The sequence below is a fragment of the Eurosta solidaginis genome, chromosome 4, assembly GCF_040869045.1.
Source record: "Eurosta solidaginis isolate ZX-2024a chromosome 4, ASM4086904v1, whole genome shotgun sequence".
Classification (NCBI taxonomy): Eukaryota; Metazoa; Arthropoda; class Insecta; order Diptera; family Tephritidae; genus Eurosta; species Eurosta solidaginis.
Genome location: NC_090322.1, coordinates 256,783,906 through 256,807,601, shown reverse-complemented (window position 1 = coordinate 256,807,601; position 23,696 = coordinate 256,783,906). Strand labels below are relative to the sequence as shown.

The window sequence follows — 23,696 nt, the reverse complement described above, 5'->3', positions numbered from 1 at the left end:
AAGAGGCTTCGAACTAGTACTAGCTCTAATTCAGTTCCTTCGTGCCTTAGTCCCTTAGTACTTTCAACTTACACTTCCAACATTGGAATGTTCTAGGATATGGCTAATTCCTCCCTTTTTAGATATACTGAACGCGTTCTTAACTGGTTCAGTCGTAGATGGTTCTGAAATAGCTGCAGCCGTTGATTAATCAATATCTTCAGCGCTTTTGGTACAAGTGTGGCTACCATGTGTCCCACTCCTAGCTCCACTTCGGAGGTAATCATTAAACCTGCAATGCAAAATTGTGGCTTTGCGTGATTGTCTCCCCTTTTTTCGGAGTGTCTTTGAGGGCGTCATCTCAGGTCAATGTTCTGAGTCTTCTGCAATGTCGTAAACCGATAAGCTCCGTCGGATTAAGATGTCAAGGTGAGGTTTTAGTTTCTCTGACAATATCCGCGACTGCAGACAAGGCAATTATTTTGTTTGGGCGAACGGTTTTTTTTCGAAAAGTAGGTCTATCTCGCACTCATATTTGAGCTCAAATGTGTCGGAACATTTGGAAATCATATCTTGGTTGTGCATTCTGGCTCCCAAGACCTGGTTTATACTTTTGACTCAAGTAAATATTTATATACCAATCTTTGTACAACGCTCACGTTCATGTACAAATGGTGGTGCGTAAAAAAAGAGTTTATCGATTTTTTAATTTGGATATTAAAATATAGGTGTTTGGCCTCTATCATGCCACTACTGTAGAGATTTGGTTGCGATCGATATACAGATAACAAATAGTCTGGAAGGATCTGCGGGCTATGGTTTTTGTTTTGGAGTAGTGGTTCCACTTGGAGAGAATAATTTTTAAACTACACTTCAAACGTTACTAAATACTCTATTATATTGTGCTGGATAAAGATACAAACTGTGGGTCACATTGTTTTAATTATTATATCAGGACTATGTCGTGACCGCTGTGTAATTGCTTAATCACTTGCTACTGTTTTAAGGGTCACTTAAGAGCTATTTCGGAACCATTTTTGTATTGTTCTGGGACCCTTTAGGCACTATATACTGTTTATTTCAGCCTCAGTCCCAAATTATTTGCTAAATATTTATGTTTTTCTAATGTAGTTTGCCTTTTTTAAATATGTAGAAAAATACAGCCACATGACCAAAAAGCTACGCTTGCGTGAATACCGCCAACTGCTCGCACTGCGTACTTTCAACTTAAAAGTAAAGAAAACAGAAATCGCATGCAAATATAACTCCATTAGTACCATTTCCAACGGTAACACTTCGTACTCACTGCTTCATTTAAGTAATTGAAATGTGAGACAATATAAAGGAACATAAAAGCACGTTCAAAGGGCAAAACAACCGATAACTTTTCAATCGTTTTACTTGGTCTGCTTTAAACGTTATGTAGATATGTAAAACGTTGTGTAAATGCAACACAATTTAATTGTCGGCAATTTGCAAACGTGTTTGCTTATTGCTGCCTCAAAATTGTGTTTTTCTTTTCAAATGCACAGCTGCGACAAAAAAAAAATCGCACCACAAACTAAAAATAAAATCGGCCGCGGCGTTGTGCCAACTTTAGTGTTCAATTTCGAACAAAATCGCTCCAAAATTTTCTAGCTTTTACCCTTTCGAAGAAATCAATAACAATAAATATTTCTTTTAAATTTTATTTAAAATTTCGAATTGTGTTTGAAATTTCGAAAAGTTTAAAAACTTAAAAAAAGCTTCAAGGTTAACAGAAAGTAACCTCGAAAACCAAAAAGTATAGCATTCGGTTTGAAGAAAACTTTCCACTAAAACTTTCGAAATATAAAAAAGATCCAAAGTTTGTTCTTGCGATGAAGAGAAAAAATGTGCTACAAATAGTCGAATTTTAAATATTTGTTAAGCTTTTAGCTTAATATCTCGAAAACCAAAAAGTATAGCATTCGGTTTGAATTGGAGCTTACGATTTCTCGAACATGTTCGAGATCGAAAGGCTCGCGAGATTCTGGAATCTCGAATTATTCGTAAGGCTCGCGAGATTCTCGAATCTCGAATTACTCGTAAGGCTTGCAAGCTTGTCGACATTCAACTTAATCGATTCATTGGCTGTTTTATATAGAGCCTACGATTTCTTCTGGAGCACAAGCCAAAATGTCCGAAAAACTACAAGTAAAAAACCCCGAAATATATAGAATGTTGCCAATGTAGCGACTGAATTAAGAGTCGAGGAGATCGCGAGCCTTACGGGTAATTCGAGATTCGAGAATCTCGCGAGAAGCCGTGTTCTTGATGTCTCCTTTAAAAATAAAATGTTGCGAACAAAATTATATGTATAATAAATATGTTTTGAGATAAATGTCATTGAAGCAACATAATCAACAAAAAAGTCACAAGTAAAAAAAAACCATGTGAACAAATACTGTCCATACAGCGATTAAGTAAGAATGTCGAGAAGCTCACGAGATTTACGAGTACTTTGAGACACGAGAATCTCACTAGAAGTCGAGTTCTCGATTTCTCGGGTCTCGAAAATCTCGCTTGTGTTCGAGAAGAAATCGTAAGCTTTAGTTTGAAGAAAACTTTCCAATTACGACTTTTCAAGTATTTCCAAAATTTTGTAAACTGAATTGAAAATTGTATTTTAATGTATGGAAAAGATTAGATAAAAATATTTTGGAAACTTTCACTTTTTCGATCACTTTTTCGAGATGAAGAGAGCTAAGTTTCTTACAAACATGTACGGCTACTGTTAAATCTTTTTCAAGTTTTATTGGAATTACCTGAAGGCTATTGGAATTAAGGCTGAAGGTAAATATAAATTTGTTTTTTTTTTTAATTTCTGAAACTGGTATTACTTCGGGCGCTTCGAAAAAAATATATCAAAGTATATTCGAAACAGTTTCGAAGTCAAGACAGCTACCAGTTAAAACACATATACGAGTTTTGAGAAACATTTTCGTATGAGCCATTTAGATGAATTTAGAGAGAGCAGTTTTAACTTTATTTGATTACTTTGAGGATACTAAAGTATTGAGAAGAAGCTAAGTTAGCTAGTTATTGAAAAAGTTTGGAAATCATTAAAACATTTTTTTGAAAAAAGTTTTGAATTTTGAGCAACTTTTATGAAAAAAAAATAATTAAACAAAACATTTGAATAAAGCTCTCAACTGAAAAATATTTTTGAACTTTTCGAAAACAGGGTAAAATATTAAACAGTTGTTGAAAAAATTTTAAGGAACTATATTGTAAGTAATTTTGAAAATAACATTGCTTTTTGAAGCACATTTCAAAATTTTTAAAGAGATATCTTTGTATAAAACTTTTGAATTAGTCAGGAGTTTCTATTATAAAAACTACGACCAAGCTTAATCTGGTGTTCATGAGTTTGTGAAAATTGAATTTGTTTTCAATTTAACAAAATACGTTTTTTTGTAATTTTAGAACAAAATTTAAAAAAAGTTCAGATTAAAATTGCTCAAGCCAGGTAGTTTTATAATCGTTTTATTAAAATAATTAGGATCTTTTGGGTTAAAAAAAAGTGAAGTTTTACGAATTTGAGAAAAACAAACGACTTAGGGGCCTTATTCTGCAACTCGATTCGAACGGAAATGCGATTCAGCTGTCAGTCATAAGAGCTGTCAGATCGCATACATTTTTATTTTCAATTCTGAAAGAAATTTCTTTCGGCTCGAGTTACATAATTAGGCCCTAGAACAATCGAATTTAAACAAGAAATTCAGCTAAAAGTTTCTAAAATCTGAAATTCTTAAAATGTTTGGGAATAGGTAATGTACTTCAAAAACAATCAGGGAATTAAATTTTTGTGAATTTTAAACATCAAAACACCCATCTTTTCCAACCCTTAATATATTGTGAAATTTTATTAAATTTTTTTTTTCCAGAAATTTTAAAACCTCAGCAAAACTAATTTGCACATAATTATTAATCAATTTCGAAAAGTTCTCAGAATCGGCCCCTTCAATAGTAGTGCCACTATTTTAGTGCACACTACTGTACATACCCACACTCGGCAATTCACTTGCTTTTATTTCCCTTGCATTACCTGTAAATTGTAACCGCATTCGATTCTTCGCTTGTATTATCCATATTGTTGTTGTTATCATTTGTGTTACCCACAATAAGTGCACCACCACCAGCACCACCTCTACCAGCACTCGTTGCTGCTGCTCCTGCTGCACCTGCAACCAATGCGCCACCCATAAAAACGGCAATGGGTGCATTTGCGTTAACGGCATTCGCTAACTGTAGATTGGAGTTGACACCGCCTGCAGCACCGATATTCGAAGGTATAACGGATATATTGGCATATGTAGGCATTTGGTAATTCGAGGTTATAGTGGTTTTGGCGTTGGCGTTGACGTTACTGGCGTTGATGGCGGCGGCGGTGGCATTGGCCATGACAGCGCCCGGTGCATGACCGTATGTGTGCGAGGAATGAGCGTAAGCGCTGACAATGCCAATGCTACCATTCAATATACTCAAATTGCCACTACTTAGCGCAGGCGGTGGAGGTGGTGGCGGTTGTAGTGGCGGTAACGAAGATGGCACGCTAACACTTAAGTCCATAGCGCCACGACTGTTATTCAGACTTGTTGTATTCGTTGTGGTGGCAGTTGTGTTGCTACTGTTTGCATGCGCTATTGTTGCAGTTGTTGCGTTGTTCTCATTGTGTGCGGTCATCGTGTGGGTGTTTTGCTGTTGTTGTTGTTGTGGTTCTTGTTGTAATTGTGAATATTGTTTTTTGGATGGTTTTATTGCTGCTGGCATGCCGTTGCAATTTATATTTAGTGTGAGTTGTGGTTGTTGTTTGTTTTCTTCGTACTTCGTAATCTTTATTGTTTCATTTGATTGTTTTGCGTGTTAAATTGCTTGACGTTTTTCTGTTCTTTTTTTGTTGAACTCGTATTATTTAAATCGACTGTATGTTTTCTTTAAGTTTCCTTTAAATTTTTAGTTTTTTGTGGTTTTATTTCACATTGTTATTTGTTATTGTTATATCACTTCATATCACTGTCGTGTGTTGTTTTTTTTTCGTCCATTGTTTACGCAAACTGACATGCCATGAAATTTGCATACTCGACTGGCGTTTGTTGGTTATGTTTTATTTTTGTGAATATCCGACTTCGTTGGAATATTTGCTGGTTTTATTAGAATATGACATAAATATTGCTGAATTTGTTCTTTATTAAAAATTTGTATATTAATACATCACACAAATACATCTGATCAAACCCCTATATCTGTGTATATTAGGGTAGACCAAGAGAACAGATTTTTTTCTTTTTAGTATGGTGTGCTAGTGCCCTTAATACAAAAATTACTTGCTATGCAAATTCCTAGAGGAAATCGAACAAAAAAGTCACATAAGATTTGTTGCCAACTTGACTCGTTTAGTAGTTATTCAAGGTGAAAGTTCAATCTCAAATGGTATGACATTTCACACACGATTTTAATGAAAAAACTAAAGTCACGATGAGACACCTCTAAAAATGCTACCTTTCCACCAAAACCAAACTCCGTGTTTGCTAGTTTCCGCCGACTGCCGAAAAACGTCTAAAAATATCGCGAGGGATATTGAAAACCAACTACTTAACAGTGCAAATCAAAAATTTAATTTCTATCGAGAGATATTTTGCACACAAAAATTGGCAAACCAGGAGTTTTGGCTTAGAGGGAACGTATTATTAACATTAAAATAAAAAGCTGAAATTTTTACAGGATATCTTTTTGGATGTCCTGAACTATATATTTTTTGGCCTACCCTACTCTATATATATTTCAACGTGCGTTCGAGTTAATTTGAATAAGAAATAAATCATGCCTGGATTCGGTTATTCGATCGTATGCCCGATAGAATCTGTCGCACGTAAATATTAAGACCACTGCAGCAAAGTGTAGATGCCTGCCGAACCGAGTGCCCAGTCTCCGAAACTCGGAGTAAACGAAAACAGACTTCCACATAATATATCTTTATTCCCGGTTTAAAGAATGAATTAAAAATGATGCTTCGGCATTTCTATTTCTCAGAAATAAGTGATTATTCTCATATTGAAACGCTGCTTTCGCACTTACAGTTGATTATTCCTATTTCCAACTGGCTCAGAAAATTTGCTTTCTTATGGATAAATGACTTCTCAATTAGAAATGACTATCCTAATATCGAAGTGATACCTTCGCATTTAAAATTTACTTTTCTCATTTCCATAGGCTTTTGCAGTTTTAACTGTTCTTGTTGTTAATTGACTATTTTTAAATACAAAGAATGCTTTCCCTTTTTCATTTGACGCTCTCTCATGTATAAATTACTCTTCTCGAATCATAGCTACGCTTTCGCATTAACAATTGACTGTTATAATTTCTATATGACGCTCTCTCATTAACATTCAACGCTTTCTAATTTACAATTTATTTATATTGTCTACAATTTGACTAGTCTTATTACGAACTGACGCTCATTTGCAATTAACAAATCTCGTTTCCACGAGAATTAAATGAGCAGCTGAGTATACAGGTGTTCAAGCCGCCTGTACCCGAGAGGTCTGTACACTGGGAGAAATAGGTGAACGAGGCGAACTGAGAGCAAAAGTAGCGCAATCTGAGGAATGGGTTTGATCAGTCTGATTTTAGCATGTTCTAAGTGAAGTACGCAAGTAATTTAATTGTGAAGTGCTACTAGCATAGTAGTGTTATAAATAAAGAACCTTTTGTTATACTGAATATTTGAGTTATTTATTCGACAGTTTAGCGATTCAAACGATAGCAGGCTATTCAAGAATTTCTCAAAATTCGTTACAGTACTATTCAATTTTCATGATAATAAATAAAAACAAGTAAGGAAGGCTAAGTTCGAGTGTAACCGAACATTACATACTCAGCTGGGAGCTTTGGAGACAAAATAAGGGAAAATCACCATGTAGGAAAATGAACCTAGGGTAACCCTGGAATGTGTTTGTATGACATGGGTATCAAATGGAAGGTATTGTGACGGATATTAGTGACACTAAGTGATACTCAAATCACTAGTCTGATGCTAAGTAAATGAAGCCACAACAACAATAAAGCAGGCAATCACTTGTATCTACATAAAAAAATTAATCATTATGTCTACATATATGTACGTACACGCAGCGGAGAAGAGACGCACAAACAGATGCAAATATCTTATCTGTGGAAGTGTCACTCACATATACACGCGCATATGAGAAGCTATACACGTGCATCTGTAGTTATAATTTTATAGCAGTAACTAGTTTAATTCTAGAAACGCCTAGAAGTATGGAACGAGGCAATCGAAGGGTATAAAAGCGCCAACAGTAGAGGCACGAGCAATAGAAGTGTTATTTTGAAAGTAGTCTAATAAAGACCATTTTGCATTATCGAATATTGGAGTTATTTATTCAACAGTTTAGTGATTCGACCGTTAGCAGAAGGTTGCAAATAAGCGGAATTGCAGTAAATTCGTTATAGTATTAAAGAGTATTTTAAAAGGGAATGTGCCATAGCTCTATAGGTGGACGCCATTTCGGAATATCGCCATAAAGTTGGACCAGGGGTGGCCTTAGAATGTGTTTGTACGATATGAGTATCAAAGGAAAGGTGTTAGTGAGTATTTTAAAAAGGAGTGGGCCTTAGTTCTATAGGTGGACGCCTTTTCGAGATATCGCCATAAAGGTGGACCAGGGGTGACTGTAGAATGTATTTGTACGATATGAGTATCAAATGAAAGGTGTTAGTGAGTATTTTAAAAAGGAGTGGGCCTTAGTTCTATAGGTGGACGCCTTTTCGAGATATCGCCATAAAGGTGGACCAGGGGTGACTGCAGAATATGTTTTAACGATACGGGTATCAAATGAAAGGTGTTAATAAATATTTTAAAAGGAAGTGGGCCTTAGTTCTACAGGTGGACGCCTTTTCGAGATATCGCCATAAAGGTGGACCAGGGGTGACTCTAGAATGCGCTTGTACGATATGGGAATCAAATGAAAGATGTTAATGAGTATTTTAAAAGGAAGTGGGCCTTAGTTCTACAGGTGGACGCCTTTTCGAGATATCGCCATAAAGGTGGACCAGGGGTGACTCTAGAATTTGTTTCTACGATATGGGAATCAAATGAAAGGTGTTAAGGAGTATTTTAAAAGGAGTGGGCCTTAGTTCTATAGGTGTACGCCTTTTCGAGATATCGCAATAAGGGTGAATCAGGGGTGACTCTAGAATGTGTTTGTACGATATGGGTATCCAATTAAAGGTATTAATGAGGGTTTTAGAAAGGGAGTGGTCCTTAGTTGTATATGTGAAGGCGTTTTCGAGAATTCGATCAAAATGTGGACCACGGTGACCCAGAACATTACCTGCCGGGTACCGCTAATTTATTTATATATGTCATACCACGCATAGTTATCCTTCCAAGATTCCAAGGGCTTTCGATTTCGCCCTGCAAAACTTTTTCGTTTTCTTCTACTTAATATGGCAGGTGTCGCGCCCATTTTACAAAGTTTTTTCTAAAGTTATCTTTTGCGTCAATAAACCAATCCAATCACTATTTTTGGTATACAATTATGGCATTTTTGTAATTTTTCGAAATTTTCAGATTTCATCCATTTTTAATACGAAGATAAAGTGAGTTCAGATAAGAAAGTGAACTAAGTTTAGTAAAGATATATCGATTTTTGCTCAAGTTATAGTGTTAACGGCCGAGCGGAAGGACAGACGGTCGACTGTGTATAAAAACTGGGCGTGGCTTCAACCGATTTCGCCCTTTTTCACAGAAAACAGTTATCGTCATAGAATCTATGCCCCTACCACAGGGATTGGCAAATTTTTGTTCGACTTATGGCATAAAAAGTATTCTAGAAAAATTAAATGAAAAAAGGCGGAGCCACGCCCATTTCGAAATTTTCTTTTATTTTTGTATTTAGTTGCTCCATATCATTACTGGGGTTAAATGTTGACATAATTTATTTATATACTGTAAAGATATTTAATTTTTTGTTAAAATTTGACTTAAACAATTTTTTTTCTTTAAAAGGGGGCGTTTTCTTTATCCGATTTTGCTAATATTTATTTAGCACACATATAGTAATAGGAGTAATGTTCCTGCCAAATTTGATCATGATATCTTCAACGACTGCCAAATTATAGCTTGAAAAACTTTTAAATTACATTCTTTTAAAAGTGGGCGGTGCCACGCCCATTGCCCAAAATTTTACTAATTTTCTATTCTGCGTCATAAGGTAAACCCACTTACCAAGTTTCATCGCTTTATCCGACTTGGGTAATGAGTTATCGCACTTTTCCGGTTTTTTGAAATTTTCGATATCGAAAAAGTAGGCGTGGTTATAGTCCGATATCGTTCATTGTAAATAGCGATCTGAGATGAGTGCTCAGGAACCTACATACCAAATTTCATCAAGATACCTCAAAATTAACTCAAGTTATCGGTTAACGGACGGACGGACGGACGGACTTGCCTCAACTCAATCAAATATTTTTTCGATCCTGATGATTTTGATATATGGAAGTCTATATCTATCTGGATTCCTTTATACCTGTACAACCAACCGTTATCCAATCAAACTTAATATACTCTGAGTATAATAAAAATAACAACACATGCCTTTGCTGATTGGGTTATATCTTTAAAATTGGGGATATTTTATTGAAGTAAATTTTATTTTTAGCATCGCAAAATAAAATACTCATATGATTTCCCTCACAAATAATCACATCAAAAAAATAATTTTAGATATTTATATACTTTTATGTACGCTATTGTGATCTTTTTCATTATCATTGAATTGCATGGCATTCCCACAATTGTTTCATCTATTTGCTTAAAAATTGTTTTCAACGATTTTTATCAGCTCGTGTTTGTATTTACATTTTTTTTATAATTTTATAATTTTTATAACCAAAGAAGCATTGTTGCTGGAGTATTTAATTTGAGAGTTGGACGTTTGTTTTTTTAAAATTTTTTTTTTTCGTAGCATTATTTTTTTTTTTAATTCTCTGCTTTTCCGTATGTTGGTGTTTTGCATTGAGTTTTATCATTTAATTTTTTTAAATTTCTTTTTATGTTTCAAAGATGAGCAAGTTGTGTTTAAATATTCTTTGACAAGGTGAAAGACATTTTTTTAGCACTTTTTAGATTTTATTGTTAGTTTTAATTTAGTTAGTCGAAATTATGAGTTTTAATGCGCCTCGTTATAATGTAAATTAACAATTATTCACTTTTTAAGAACAACGTAATTCCTTAAAAAATTCCATTTACCAAAGTTGGATACTTTCACTCTATTTAGGATATTCCATTTTTTATGTTTAATCTTTTTTATTTCAATCAATTTTGATTTTGTTTTTATTTTTGTGCAGTTGTTTTGACGACTTTCTTATCAATATTTATAGCTAAAGTTTTATTTATTTTCTATTTGATCACTTGTTTGCTTTGAAACTCCTGCGAGTTTGGAACTTATTTAGTTTTTTATAAATATTTTCTACTTTTTTTTTTAATTATTTTTCTAGTTTTTGCACTTATGATTTTGTCTTTTAATATTTATTGCAATACCTTAAATGAAAACTGCACTACTCTACTCGTTGTTGTTGTACTTTAATAGAATACTTAGTGACGACTACTTAGTAAGCTTTTAAATAGCTAAAAGTTTGTTGCATATTTTAAGGCAGTTTTGCTTCTCATTTTTCTTTTACGGCTTTGTTTTGTTTTGCTGCTTGACGTTTTTTATTTTAAGTTTTTTATTGTATAATACTTTAACTTTCGCTTGAACTTTGTTTATATGCAATTTTTTTTTCAAAACGTTTTAATGTTGCTCCTACAAAATAAGAACTGGTCTGACTTAGCATGACTTCAGCTTCCAAACTATTTCTTACCACTTTTCTTTCGGGCATTAAGCTCAGTAGAGTTTATGATTGCTGCTACTTGTTGTGTTTTCTATGCTGTTGCCTTTGTATTTGCGTTTTTTTCAGATTTTTTTCAATTGCTTATTTTCTAATCTCTGCTTTGCTCTTTTAATTTTTTGCTGCTTGAAAATTGTTTGCAATGAAAGAAAAAATACCTAGTTTATGTTCCATGTTTCAGTTTGGTTTATTGCACAGTTTTATTGTTTACAACAAACTTGTAAATTCATATTGTTGTACTTTTAGTTGACATCAAAGTTAATTGCCTAAGCACCCAATTACATAAATAGAAAAAAGAAAAAGAATGAAACCGAAATTGCAACCAGAACTATGACTAAAAAAAAAAAAAAAAAACCAGTTTCAATAAGTAAAACCAATTTCCATCGGTTAAGTAACATTTAAATAAAACAGTCATGCCTTGCGAACAAGATTGCTTGTTGATGGCGGCACTTTTAATTTTTCAGGCCTATTACTTTTAGCGGACACTGTGGTGTGATGGTAGCGTGCTCCGCCTACCACACGGTATGCCCTAGGTTCACACCCCGGGCAAAGCAACATCAATATTTTAGAAATAAGGTTTTTCAATTAGAAGAACATTTTCCTAAGCGAGGCCGCCCCTCGGCAGTGTTTGGCAGAGCGCTCCGGGTGTATTTCTGCCATGAACAGCTCTTAGTGAAAACTCATCATGCCGCTCGGAGTTGGCATAAAACATGTAGGTCCCATCCGGCCAATTTGTAAGGAAAATCAAGAGGAGCACGACGCAAATTGGAAGAGAAGCTTGACCTTAGATCTCTTCGGAGGTTATCGCGCCTTACATTTTTTAATTTTATTTTTTATTTTTTTTATTACTTTTAGCGCCCTGGTCCCTTCTCGGGCACCAGTTGAACTCACGGAGGTAAATAAAACTGGAATGCAAACACTTCGAAACCCCGTAATCGATACCACAATCTCATACTAAGTCGGTTTCATACCTTGCTGCAAATTATGCTTTTGAAAAGGAAACCGTTTTTAAGAGTAAAGGTAAATGCAAATTCTGAAGTGTTTACAAGTAAAAATGGGTCACAACAAATTATCTATAGTCCCACCTGCTGTATAAGAGCAGGCACCTCTACAGGCATTTTGAGATTACTGAAATCTTATTTTATTGAAATCTTATTCTGTCAAATCACGGCAGCTTTCTGTGCTTCCCAGTGTTGAACTAAGAAGATATTAACGCAGCTTTTGATTGTAGCTTCGATAGACAACCTTAGAGCTCACCTCGCCCAAGCAGAAGAATATACTCCTGCCTCCCTTCCATACTCCTCCGAATATCTCACGGCCTTGGAGAATAAAATGTACTATCTAAGAGAGAAGGCAAGTCTGTCACAATTCTCCAATTGCGTTCAACAAATACAACTTCGACTGAACCGAAGTCTGTTTTTGAGTTCTGAATAAAACTTTTTGTATGTGAGCGGCTGTGATCAGTATTGAAGTTAAGTCCACATTGTGTCTAACATTAAGATTATCAACAGTAAAGGTATCTAATAGCATGTATTTATCTCATCCCATTCCATTTTTTACTAATGTGTCGTTCTTTAAAGTTAGACATGCTGTTAGAACTCGATATTCATTGAGAAACATTTCCACTAATTGGTTTGATTATAGATATGTATGAGGTGGGTTTCGTCGAAGGCTGAGGTAGCACTCAGTCAATCTAGAGCCGAGTAGAGGTTCCACCAACCCCAACTTAATAAGAACACAGTATTTATGTACTAATGACGAATGCACACGCACACACGGCTTGAAGGATAGGGATGGCAGCAGCTTACCGCACCAAGACAGTGGTTGGCTACGGTCAGGCCGTAGCAGTGCGCGACGGGAGGAGTAGGTGAGGATGGACGGTGTCGGACGTATTTCCCGGCAGGTAGATTGTAGGGGATCAGCCAATAGCGGCATCGGCGAATCAGTGCAGCAACAGCCGAACGGTGGTAGCAACTGCGGGTGTGGCGACGGCAATAATCGGGCGACGGAGCGTGTACCAGTAGCGTAGCCAGGGAGAAGTGTCCGTTCGAATGTTGGGATTTATTACCTTTTCAGGAGGATTACCAGCGTATGTTTTCGGTTATGGCGGCTTCCTGTAGGCGGACGCTATCTCAGTGGCGGCGGCGAGGGAGACCTCCTCCGACTAACCTGCGACGAATGAAGTGCCAACAGCAAATTCATTCCTTTTATACTGCTTCTGTTATGATGCGAGTAAGAAATAAACCGCTAATTTGGCGCTTCAGTGAATTGCCATTTACTGTGGGTCGCCGTGTTATATATATTCACCCTTATCGCGAGTTTTCTTTTCGCCCGAAAATATTCACAGTTTTTGTTCACCCTATCGCACAGGTGGCGAAGGAATTTTTCGTGTTCGAAAAAGATTTCACCTTATCACCTATTCACCTTGTATTTTAAGGAAATATATGCTTGTTTACAAAATTTACACAATTGCAAGTAAATTATTTGTTCACTGCTATTTCACAATAGAGCATCAGCTGTTTCGAAGTGAACTTTTGTTCGCCCGAAATTGCCGATAGGCGGAAAAAGTTCACCCGAACAAAAAAAGTGAAGACGAACACTTCCGCGTGAACTTCGCGATAAGGGTGATTATTGTTGTCGTCGAATGCTACTCGATGCATCGGTATGTAATTGTTGCTGTTGACTGCCTGTTGATATACTTTGTATTGTATAATCTCAGGCGTAGGCGAAAAAGGGTTACAGTGGGGGTCTTACTATTGTAACGCTACGTTACATGTGTAGACCCATTTCTACAGGCTATCTCACAGAAAAAAAAAACAATTTAATTTCCTCTTGGTGGCCTGGTTAAATTCTCAGTCTTATCACTCTGTGATAAAAATTGATGATTGAGGTTTTACCGACCCCAATTCTTGGCAGACTGTGCCAACAAAAGTTTATAAAAAGCACCTAGCCCATCCCTTCTCCATTTGTGTCTTTCCTCAGTGGGAGTTTTTATTAAATTTTTTTAATTAAAGTACTTTTTTTACTTTCGACAATTCAAGAAATAACTTTCATCAATTTTGTGACTGAAACTATGCAGACTTTTCTACAAAACGTTTGAAAAGTTCGGAAATTAGAAAAAAATTTATTTTATTTTTAATTTATGAATTTTGTTTTTTCCCGAAGGGTGGTTTATATTTGCTTTTTATAAACGCCGGATTTTTTTTTTATATGGAAGAAAATCTGAAACAGTCTTCCAAAAAAGAATTGTCAAAAATCCATACGAAATATTGAGAGACCTATAACTTGTGCTAAAATTGATTGGTCTTAAAAACTGTGTTCTCAAACACTCGAAATTAAATGTTCGAAATTTTCACAAAATTTATTCGAATTTTAAAAAATTTCCGAAAACATTTTGGTATTGGTTTGTATAGTTTCAGTTACAAAATTCATAGAAATTTTTCTCTAAATATTCAGTTAGTCATTAAATTCATTGAAGCTGCGTGTCTGCTTCACTTTTTTCACGGATTAAAATATCATTAATTTATTCCAACCGAGATGTCGTCTTTAGTTTGTTTGGGACTGGCACTGGGATTGGCAATAAAAGGTGGAGAAGAATAAGAAGAACTAGAGAGAAGAAACACGATTGAAGAAAAGGAGACTGAGAATGAGATAGAGTTAAAAAAAGATGAAGAGTTAGGGATAGATGGATCGGGAGAGGGAGAAGGAGAGGAAGCCAGAGATAAAAAGGTATGACAAAGACGGAGAGGGAGAAAGAAAAGCATATGAAGGGAAAGTTACAGGAAAGAGTGAATAAAAAGGTAAAGAAAAGGGTAGAGAGGTGTAGGAAGAGTAAGAGGTAAGCAATTCTTAAAAGTTATGCAGCTAGATCAAACGTAGGGCAGAACAACGTCTGCCGCGTCTGCAAGTTATTTCTATATTTTCTTATACATGTGTAAGAAGAAGAGGCATGCGCCTGTTAATTTTTCCATCGCAACCCCCTTCGATTTTAATTTTAACTACGTACCGCCTTTAGACTGTATCAATTCTTAATTACAATTTTCCTTTAGTAATCTGAAATAAATTTGACCGCATGCCCCAATTTTCGTTCCCATCATTGAGCAGATTAATTAACGAATTCGTATGAAAAGTTGGGTTCAATTATAAAAGCTTGTAGTAAAGCTCAAAAGAGCATGAGAAATTTGACACTAAAGGCCTGCCGCAACAAAAATTTTTTCTGAAAAATAAAGAATTATAAGCAAATAAGGCCATGATAAAAACACTAACAAGGTATAACCGTTTTCCCTTCTGGTCGGCCATGAAGTTTTTGCGCAATTTAATATTTAAAAATCAATCTTCAAATAAAAAGAAATGCAACAAGTAAGGAAGTATAAGTTCGGGTGAAACCGAACATTACATACCCAGCTGTACAGTTGAAATGCTGTTGTTGTTTGTTTTGTGTGCTTAATAGTGTTACAAGGCTGCGCAAGAATACATATACATATGGCCAATTTTAAAAAATTTGAAGTTTTCCTATTTATTGTTATAAATTCACTTGGGGAATGAAATACCATTGATATAAAGCTCTTTTTTGCAAAGATATAGTTTATCTTATTCGTCCACGACCCTTTTAAAAATCTGTTATATAAATGTGGGCGTGGTCCTTAACCGATTTCGTAAATTTTTCTTCAAAGCATTTCTTATAATAAAGGAAACCTCTCTGCCTAATTTTGTTACGATAGTTTTAACGATTTTTGATTTATGATTAAAAATATCTGTAAAATTGATTTTATCACAAGTGGACGGTGCCACGCCCATTTAAATTTTTTTTTTTCAAATTTTTATCAAGAGTCTCAATATCAGGCCACACGTCATTTCAACATTCTAGGTGTATTATTTACTAAATAATCAGGTTTTTTGTGTTTTCGAAAATGTTATATATATAAAAAGTGGGCGTGGTTATCATACGATTTCGCCCATTTTCAATACCAATATACCAGGTAAGCTCGCGTACCAAATTTGGTGAAGATATCTCAATATTTACTCAAGTTATCAAGTTAACGAGCAGACGGATGGACGGACAGACGGACATGGCTCAACAATATTTTTTCGATACTGAGGATTTTGATATATGGAAGTCTATATCTATCTTGATTTCTTTATACGTATACAACCAACCGTTATCCAATCAAAGTTATAATACCCTGTGTACAAGCACAGCTGGGTACAAAAATTAACAAAATAAAATATACAAATTTGTTTTTGCTTGAGCAAAAAACGTTAATATGTATATGTGCAATAGAGAGATTTTAAAATATTTCAATTGCGAAAAAACGTCAACTACGGCTATACCTTGTGAGTGTTTTTATAATGAATAAACCAATCGATGCTGGCAAAGTTTGTAGCTGAAAATATGTTGCTGACCTTACTGACCCAACAGTTATGTGCGGTTTTTTTGTGCTGCTGCAGTACAACAACTTTGGGGAATTGAAAGTCAAAAAATGTAGCGCATCAAAGTGTGAGTATCTGATCCAAAAGTATGTGTAAAAAATGTGTGCATATAGGCCTTTTTATACATATTTACTTTTCTGTGCAACTATGGCTACTAAACATGACGATTTCGATTATTTGAAGAACCGGTTCTGTCTAGTCTGGTTAAAATGGAATGAGGTTAGCTGGACTTATTTAGGCTTCGCTTGATAGATTTTCCTTAAATTAAGATAATACCTAATTTGTTGCTCTCTTTCTTCCGATATCGCTAGAAAATGGTGACATTTTCCCACGTTTTTTGGGTTCTCTTTACTGCGCCAGTTCTTTGAACTCGGTACCTTGGTATAGCGCATCATAAGTGCATAGACTCACTTGTGTACTTAGACGGCAGCGCCCCTTTGGTGAGCATTTCATAATATTTGAAATTTGAGTCAAGGCTTGTATATGTTAAATGTACAATTACAAACTAAATAAATACCAGAAATTTTAAAATTTTGCAATAAAATATAAAATATCAATGTGACTAGAAAATAATATAAATGCACAAATTTTTAGAGAGGAATTTGGAAATATTAGTTAAGATACATTTTTAGAAGCATATTTCTAAATAGTTTGAAATGTTTTATTTGATTATGCATATGTATTAATGGCACTTACATTGGCGAGCACAAAAATAGCAGTGGCAATTTGTTTTAACAATTTCGTCGGTAAAATTCTTTTTTATTTTTGATAAATAAATAAAAAACGTCTACGAATTTTGTATTCGTAACTATCATATCTCTAAACGGTTCTCGAGAAACTTTTTATTTTGAACTTTACATACACAAAACTTTTGTAGCGAAATCTATTTAGCTTAACAAAATACAAGTCATAAGTCACTCAAAAATTGCATTGATTTTTGAAAATTTTTTCCCGAAGGGTACTTCTGATTTTCTTCCAAATAAAAAAGAAAACTTCGTATGGAAGAAAGCTTTAAACGCACTTCGGGAAAAAAATTTTCAAAAATCAGTACAAGCTTCGAGGGATCTACAATTTGTACTTTGTATGACTGAAATTGATTGGGTTATAAAATTGCATACTCAGAAAAATTCAGAAATGTCTTACATAAAAAGTATGAAATTTTCGTTAAATTTTTCTCGAATTGACGAATTTTTTGAAAACATTTTCGAGATTGGTTTACATAGTTTCGGTAATAAAATTCGTCGTATTTTTTCCTCATTCATGCAATTTTTTCCATATTGTTTTTTCCGAATATAAAAAAAATTTAATTGGCGAAATTTGATAAAAAATATCACTGCTATTTTAGTGTTTGCTGCTGTGTATTGCTTTAAAATATTTCAAGTTCGATAAATTCATTCCAAAGCCATATAACAATGTAGCATGAATACATTTGTATGCACATATATTAAAATATTCACATGTGTTTGTTAACCAATTCCTATTATTTAAAGTATGCGTAAAATATGTGCTTGTCACACGCCTCTTTTCGTATGTAGTTTTCTTGTCAGATGCCAAAATATTTGCTTGTTTCTCATTACAATCATAGTTTACATTTCCGGTGCACTCATACATTCACATACATATTGTAACGAATTTACTGCAAATCCTCTTATTTGCAATTTTCTGCTAAGTTGGAATCACTAAACTGTTGAATAAATAACTCAAATATTGAATAATGGAAAAATGGCCTTTATTTAAGTACTTCACAATAACACTTATACTTTGCAAATAGCTTGCTTAATAACCAAACTGACTGATAGCTTAAATGAAACTGATCTCTCGCCTCCACTGTTGTCGCCCTTTTATACTGTCCGACCTTCTCGTTGCATATTTCTAGGCTTTTCAATTCCAGAACTTACTAGTTAGTTATAAATTTCTCAGCTACAACTGTAGATGTATAATTTTTATAGCTTCTCTCATACCCCATGCGCTTGTATGTGTGAGCGACACTTCCACAATCACAATTGCATACCTTTAGGAGGATTTCAGATAAGATATCTGCATGTGCTTGTGCGTTGCTTCTCCGCCGCGTGCACGCGTATGTGTAGGCATAATGATTGAATTATTGATGTGAATTCCCGTCACTGCTTAGCATCGGCCTAGATATGGCAGTACCCCTTAGTGTTGCTAATATTCGTAACAATACAATGTTACCTATCCAAATATTGTTATGTAATTACTGCAGGGAACACGAAAGTAGCAATTGAAAACTGTGAGTTTTGTAACTGAAACTTCGCAAACCAATCTCGAAAAAACTCGACAATTCGGGAAAATTTTGCGAAACTTTTGAACTTTTTATTAAGAATTTTCTGATTTTTTTTTGAGTATGCATTTTTATTGCTGCATCAATTTCAGTATACCAAAATACAAGTTATGAGTCGGCCAAAATTTGTATTGATTTTTGACAATTTTATTTCCGAAGGATTTCAGTGCCCTCCTCGCATTACGTTCCTCGGTAAAAATTGGCACGAGCTAATGAGAAGGAGAAATGTGTTACTCAAACGTTTTTTGCCGGTACGTTCAGTTATTGTTTTGCTTCCTTCATTGACAGCTTAGTTTTCAAGAGCACCATTGTGAGCTGGAACTCAAACCACAACTTTGATGGACCGCGAGATTAGTTCTTTAGCAATACAGTATTCAGTACAACTTGACATGAATGTGGTATAAGGTTAGGTCATGTTAGGTTAGGTTGAATGGGTAGATCGTAAGGACCACCCACACTATTTCAGTGAGAGGACCGTCGGACACCGCATTAAGCCACCCACAGCCATTCTTTCGTTGAGATATCCCGTCTTCCCTCCATCTATGCATGTCATCCAGAGTGATGCAGTTTTATGGCTCCACCTTCCCGGTGTCTACTGTTCATGGAGGCTTCTCCATCGCGAGACTTTTGCGCGCTCTGGGACTTGGCCGGCGCTGCTCAAAACGCTACTGAAAACTCCAGCATACGAGCATACTTTTCAGGCAACTAAGCTAAGTCCTAGTTCATATATGTTTTCGTTGTCACCGTTGTTATCGTCCTTTTTTGTATTTGCTGGGTTTGTTCTTAGTAATATTGTCCATTTTAAATAAGTCACCACTCAAAGCCGTTAATTTATCCGTGGTTACATGACGCATACCGTTATGAGCCAGTGCACAACACCAGGAAAATCCTCAACACACCTACACCACCAATTAAATGATGGCGGATCTAGAACGTACCTTTGGCGTGCCACGGTTTTATTCATAAAAGTAGGGGAACCTCTTGCAGAATGTGGCATTTCATCACTATGATCGGTCTTAGGGCTAATAGGTGTCACGTATGATATCCCGACCAAAAGTCTTGATCCCTTGTGATATTTCTAGATAATAGAAACCGATCGTCTTCACGCAGGGCTCTTAGTTTGCGTGAAAGGAGCTGCAATGGCTCTGCAGCCTCTTAAGGAAAGCAGAATATCTTCCTAGTTGATACTATTGACAACATTTTAATGTATTATGCGGCCATACATGAACTCTATGGGGAATATTCTCTCATAGCGGTAAAAATTGTTCGAAGTTATCAATAGTTTTTGTTTTATCGGCCTATTGATAAAGTATTCAAGGTTCGAAACGAGCTCAAGGCCAGAACAATAATTTTTTGTAATGATTATTGTTTTTTTAATTTTTCTATAATTGAAAATTTTTATTTTGTTTTTGGAATACTTAGTAAGTAGAAAATGTTTCAGACAACCTGTCATAGCTCGTTCGAACCTTGAATACTTTATCAATAGGCCGATAAAACAAAAACAATTGTTAATAAAAACCAAGAGCACTTGGGAATGTCAAACAAAGCAATTGGCAATAAACAAATCCAACATTGTCAGTGTCTTGCAACGGATGGCGCAACGCTGAATAAATATAGTTGGTAAGAAGGAATAGAAGTAGCAAATTATCAGTCAAATAAACCACCGCTGTATAGCTAAATGGTTAGCGCAGCGTGCCTAAAGCGTACTGATGATGAAGGCTTAACACCCTTCGAAATGGATCTATCTGCGCAGCTATGGCAGGTTGTCTGAAAAATTTTCTACTTACTATTTCAAAAAAAAAAAAAAAAAATAAAGTGCAATTCTTCTCAATTTTAAGAGTATTGAATTTTTCGATTTGAAATAAGTAAATATTCGGCGCGCTTTTTCTCGTATTTTTGCTTCAACTTTGCTTTGCTTTGAAATAAGAAAAAGTTAAAAATAAATAAATGCAAAGCGCGATAACCTCCGGAGAGATTTAGGTCGAGTTTTCCCTCCAGTTTGCGACGTGCTTCTTTTAATTTTTCCTGCAAATTGTCGGGGACGGGATCTGCAGGGCAGATGAGTTTGCCAAATCCCACTTAGAAAAGCTTTTTTCTAATCCAGGACTTCGGCGTGGTTGACTTAAAAGCCTGCGCGCTTATTTTCCTATATTATGGCTTAACTCCAATCTGCATAGAAAACCATTTCAGCTTAATCACCCTTATTGCGAGTTTTATTTTCACCCGAAAATATTCACAGTTTTTGTTCACCCTATCGCAGAGGGTGGCGAAGCAATTTTTCGTGTTCGAAAAAGATTTCACCTTATCGGCAAATCTTTGTTCGGGCGAAATGAATATAGCGGGGAAACCCAAATTTATTCACTTATATCTTACAGGCGAACGAGAGGAAAACAAAATGTAAGCAATTTTTGTTTTGAAATTTGATATTCTTATAGTTATATGTACTTTTATTATTAGGAGTAAATCAATAAATAATGCGCAGGAGAATCAATAAATACTGCTTGACAAGATGATCGGAAAAAAGTGCCGAACTCCTGGAGCAGCTTACTTTATGTTTAAATAGCCTTGGTCACCTGTTTAGAGTGAAGCTGAGTAGAAAAAAGTAAAATTCCTTTACTGCTAAGTATTTAAATTTTATTTTTTATGACAACGTATCTTTTCCTTGGTATGGAATGACCAAAAAAGATAAGTCCGAAAGGCGTTTAAAAATGCAATTTATGCGAAGGGGACATGAGGTGGGCCCAACATTCTACAACTCCTAGTATTCCGAACTTTGTATAAAAATCGTGTGCAGTTTGACGTGGCTCTTTTAAAGACGACCAAGTTATCCATTTGTGGACGGTTCCAAAATGTTCAGCACATCTGAAAATACCTCACTGAATCAAGATTGGCTAAGACCCACCTCATGGTCCTTTCCAACGCCTTTTTGATGTCGTCCCTCTGCGAAAAAATGAAAACATGCGTTCAACTTTACAATTGTTGGAACTGCAAATTTTTGCTACAATGGTGGTAAGGAGTTATTAAGAATATCTAGCAAGTATTTCAATGCGGGCTTGTTTAGCCTGTATTATTGCCGAAAACTAATTGAAGAAAAGTTAAATTTTTATTCAAAAGTGCTGAAAATAACTTACAGTGGATCACTTAGCTCCAAAGGGTTAGAACAGTCCCTTAATTGCCTCCGAATCGCTTTCACATTTATGTATATTCTCCTCGTGCTCAATCAACACCAACCTAGGTGCAATACTAAACATTCTTTTATACATTTTATGTCTCTATTTTTGCTGTCTTTTAAGGAAATATGTGCTTGTTTACAAAATTTACAAAATTGCGAGTAAATTATTTGTTCACTGCTAATTCACAATAGAGCATCAGTGAAGTGAACTTTTGTTCGCCCGAAATTGCGGATAGGCGAAAAAAGTTCATCCGAATAAAAAAATTGAAGGCAAACACTTTTCCGTGTGAACTTCGCGATAAGGGTGAATGTCTTACTCATCCTGCGAAGATTTCTTCTGTTTTTGTGCAGGTCTAAATTCAGTAAGAATGTGCTAATATTTTTTTGTCACGAAATGGTCATAAGATCAAATGGAAATTTCATGAATGGCCATTACGTCAATTAACAAAAAGCCGTTAGGTCAGTTGATGTTATGAGCATTTAACGTGGTCATTTAAAGTGGTCATAAGAAGGATTGACCTTATGTGACCACACTTATTGAAGCATACGTTCGTACTAAATTACTAAATTTATTGCTGGGTGTATACTTAAATATTTAATATTGTGTACATTTAAATGTGAAGGTTGCTTTTAACTATTTGCGTGTGATTACAAAATTATACAAAACATGATTTCATTAAATTTTCATAGAATAATATGTCTCATATGACAACATTTGTTTGCTAAAGTTGTTACCACCAATCTAACACAAAGATACATAGAAATACAAATACATGTATATGCGTGTAAATAATTTGACGTGTAATTTCAATAAATTGTGTTTCAATAATACTGTGCAATCATTTCAGTAGAATAATTCTATATATCTTTGATCATAATCACCTAAGTTCCATGCGAAAGGATAGGACTCAGGCGATTATTGCTTGTGACCACAGATATATGGACAGAAATAATATGAGTGCAGTTTGAGACTTAATCCTTCGAACCTGAAAGCAACCAGAAGGAAAATTCCTGGTTTGTTGATTATTTTAGCTTTAGTAGAGGCCTTAAAAGTGGAAAATTTTGAAGTGGATTCTCTACCCCCTCCAGGGGGGTCTAGGGGGTGGGACATATGTGTCCCATTCGGTGTTTTTAGCGGGACGTATTTTTTTTATTTTTTATTTATTTATTTATTTATTTTAAAAGTTAGAGAATGTCGGCAAGCTCTAAACGAGACATATTTATACCAACAAATAAACCTAATGGGACACATAAAACCGTTACCTGAACTTCAATATACCAGACGGGACAGTTTTTAATGTGTTTAAATGGAAAATTAAGATTTTAGTTATAAGAAAACTTTTTCTGGGATGTATGTGCCCCAACAGGTCCGAAAGGGTTAAGTTCAAAGCATTTACTTGGGCTGACACTGCGTATGAGTAATAAGTTTTGAGTATTGCATACATTTGACTGATATATAATGAACATGTTTTTTTGTTGCACGTAATATAAATGTATTTGTTTTTGTTATTTGAGTACGTGTTTTTACATTTGTCGAGACTAGTTTTGATTGTTTGAATATTTGAAAGGCTTTTATGTAGCTAAAATAATAATAAATCGTGTGAAAAACTGAATTTATCCACAATTTACTCACCACTAAAAACAATTTGTGGTTTAGTGCAGATTTATGCAACAATATATGTAATTCCTGCTAACATTGCATTATATTTAAATCAACAGAAATTTAGTATAATAGGTATTCAATATATTGTCTGTAGGTGAGTGAGAAAAACAAATTTGAAGTTATTATTTCTTAACTCATGCATAGAAAAATCGAAAGTGAGGATCTTAAGACTTTAATTACTATAAAACTAACCAATTCTGTCGATAGCGGATATATAT

At 35.0% G+C, this 23,696-nt stretch overlaps 1 protein-coding gene across 5 annotated transcripts in view; it reads right to left on the bottom strand.

Moving 5' to 3' along the window:
- Window positions 1-23,696, bottom strand: part of Hk (Hyperkinetic) — a 232,227-nt gene that overhangs the window by 12,669 nt on the left and 195,862 nt on the right. For 2 of the 5 annotated variants that reach the window (XM_067785800.1, XM_067785801.1), the window contains 2 exons: window positions 9,761-11,033; window positions 4,049-5,144 (listed from right to left, as the gene is read on the bottom strand). The exons of the other annotated variants lie outside the window; for them this stretch is intronic. In XM_067785800.1, coding sequence (XP_067641901.1) covers window positions 4,049-4,773 — 725 coding nt within the window. In that variant the 5' untranslated portion in view covers window positions 4,774-5,144; window positions 9,761-11,033. Of the gene's footprint in view, window positions 1-4,048; window positions 5,145-9,760; window positions 11,034-23,696 lie in introns of those variants that run through there. 5 annotated transcript variants of the gene reach the window in all.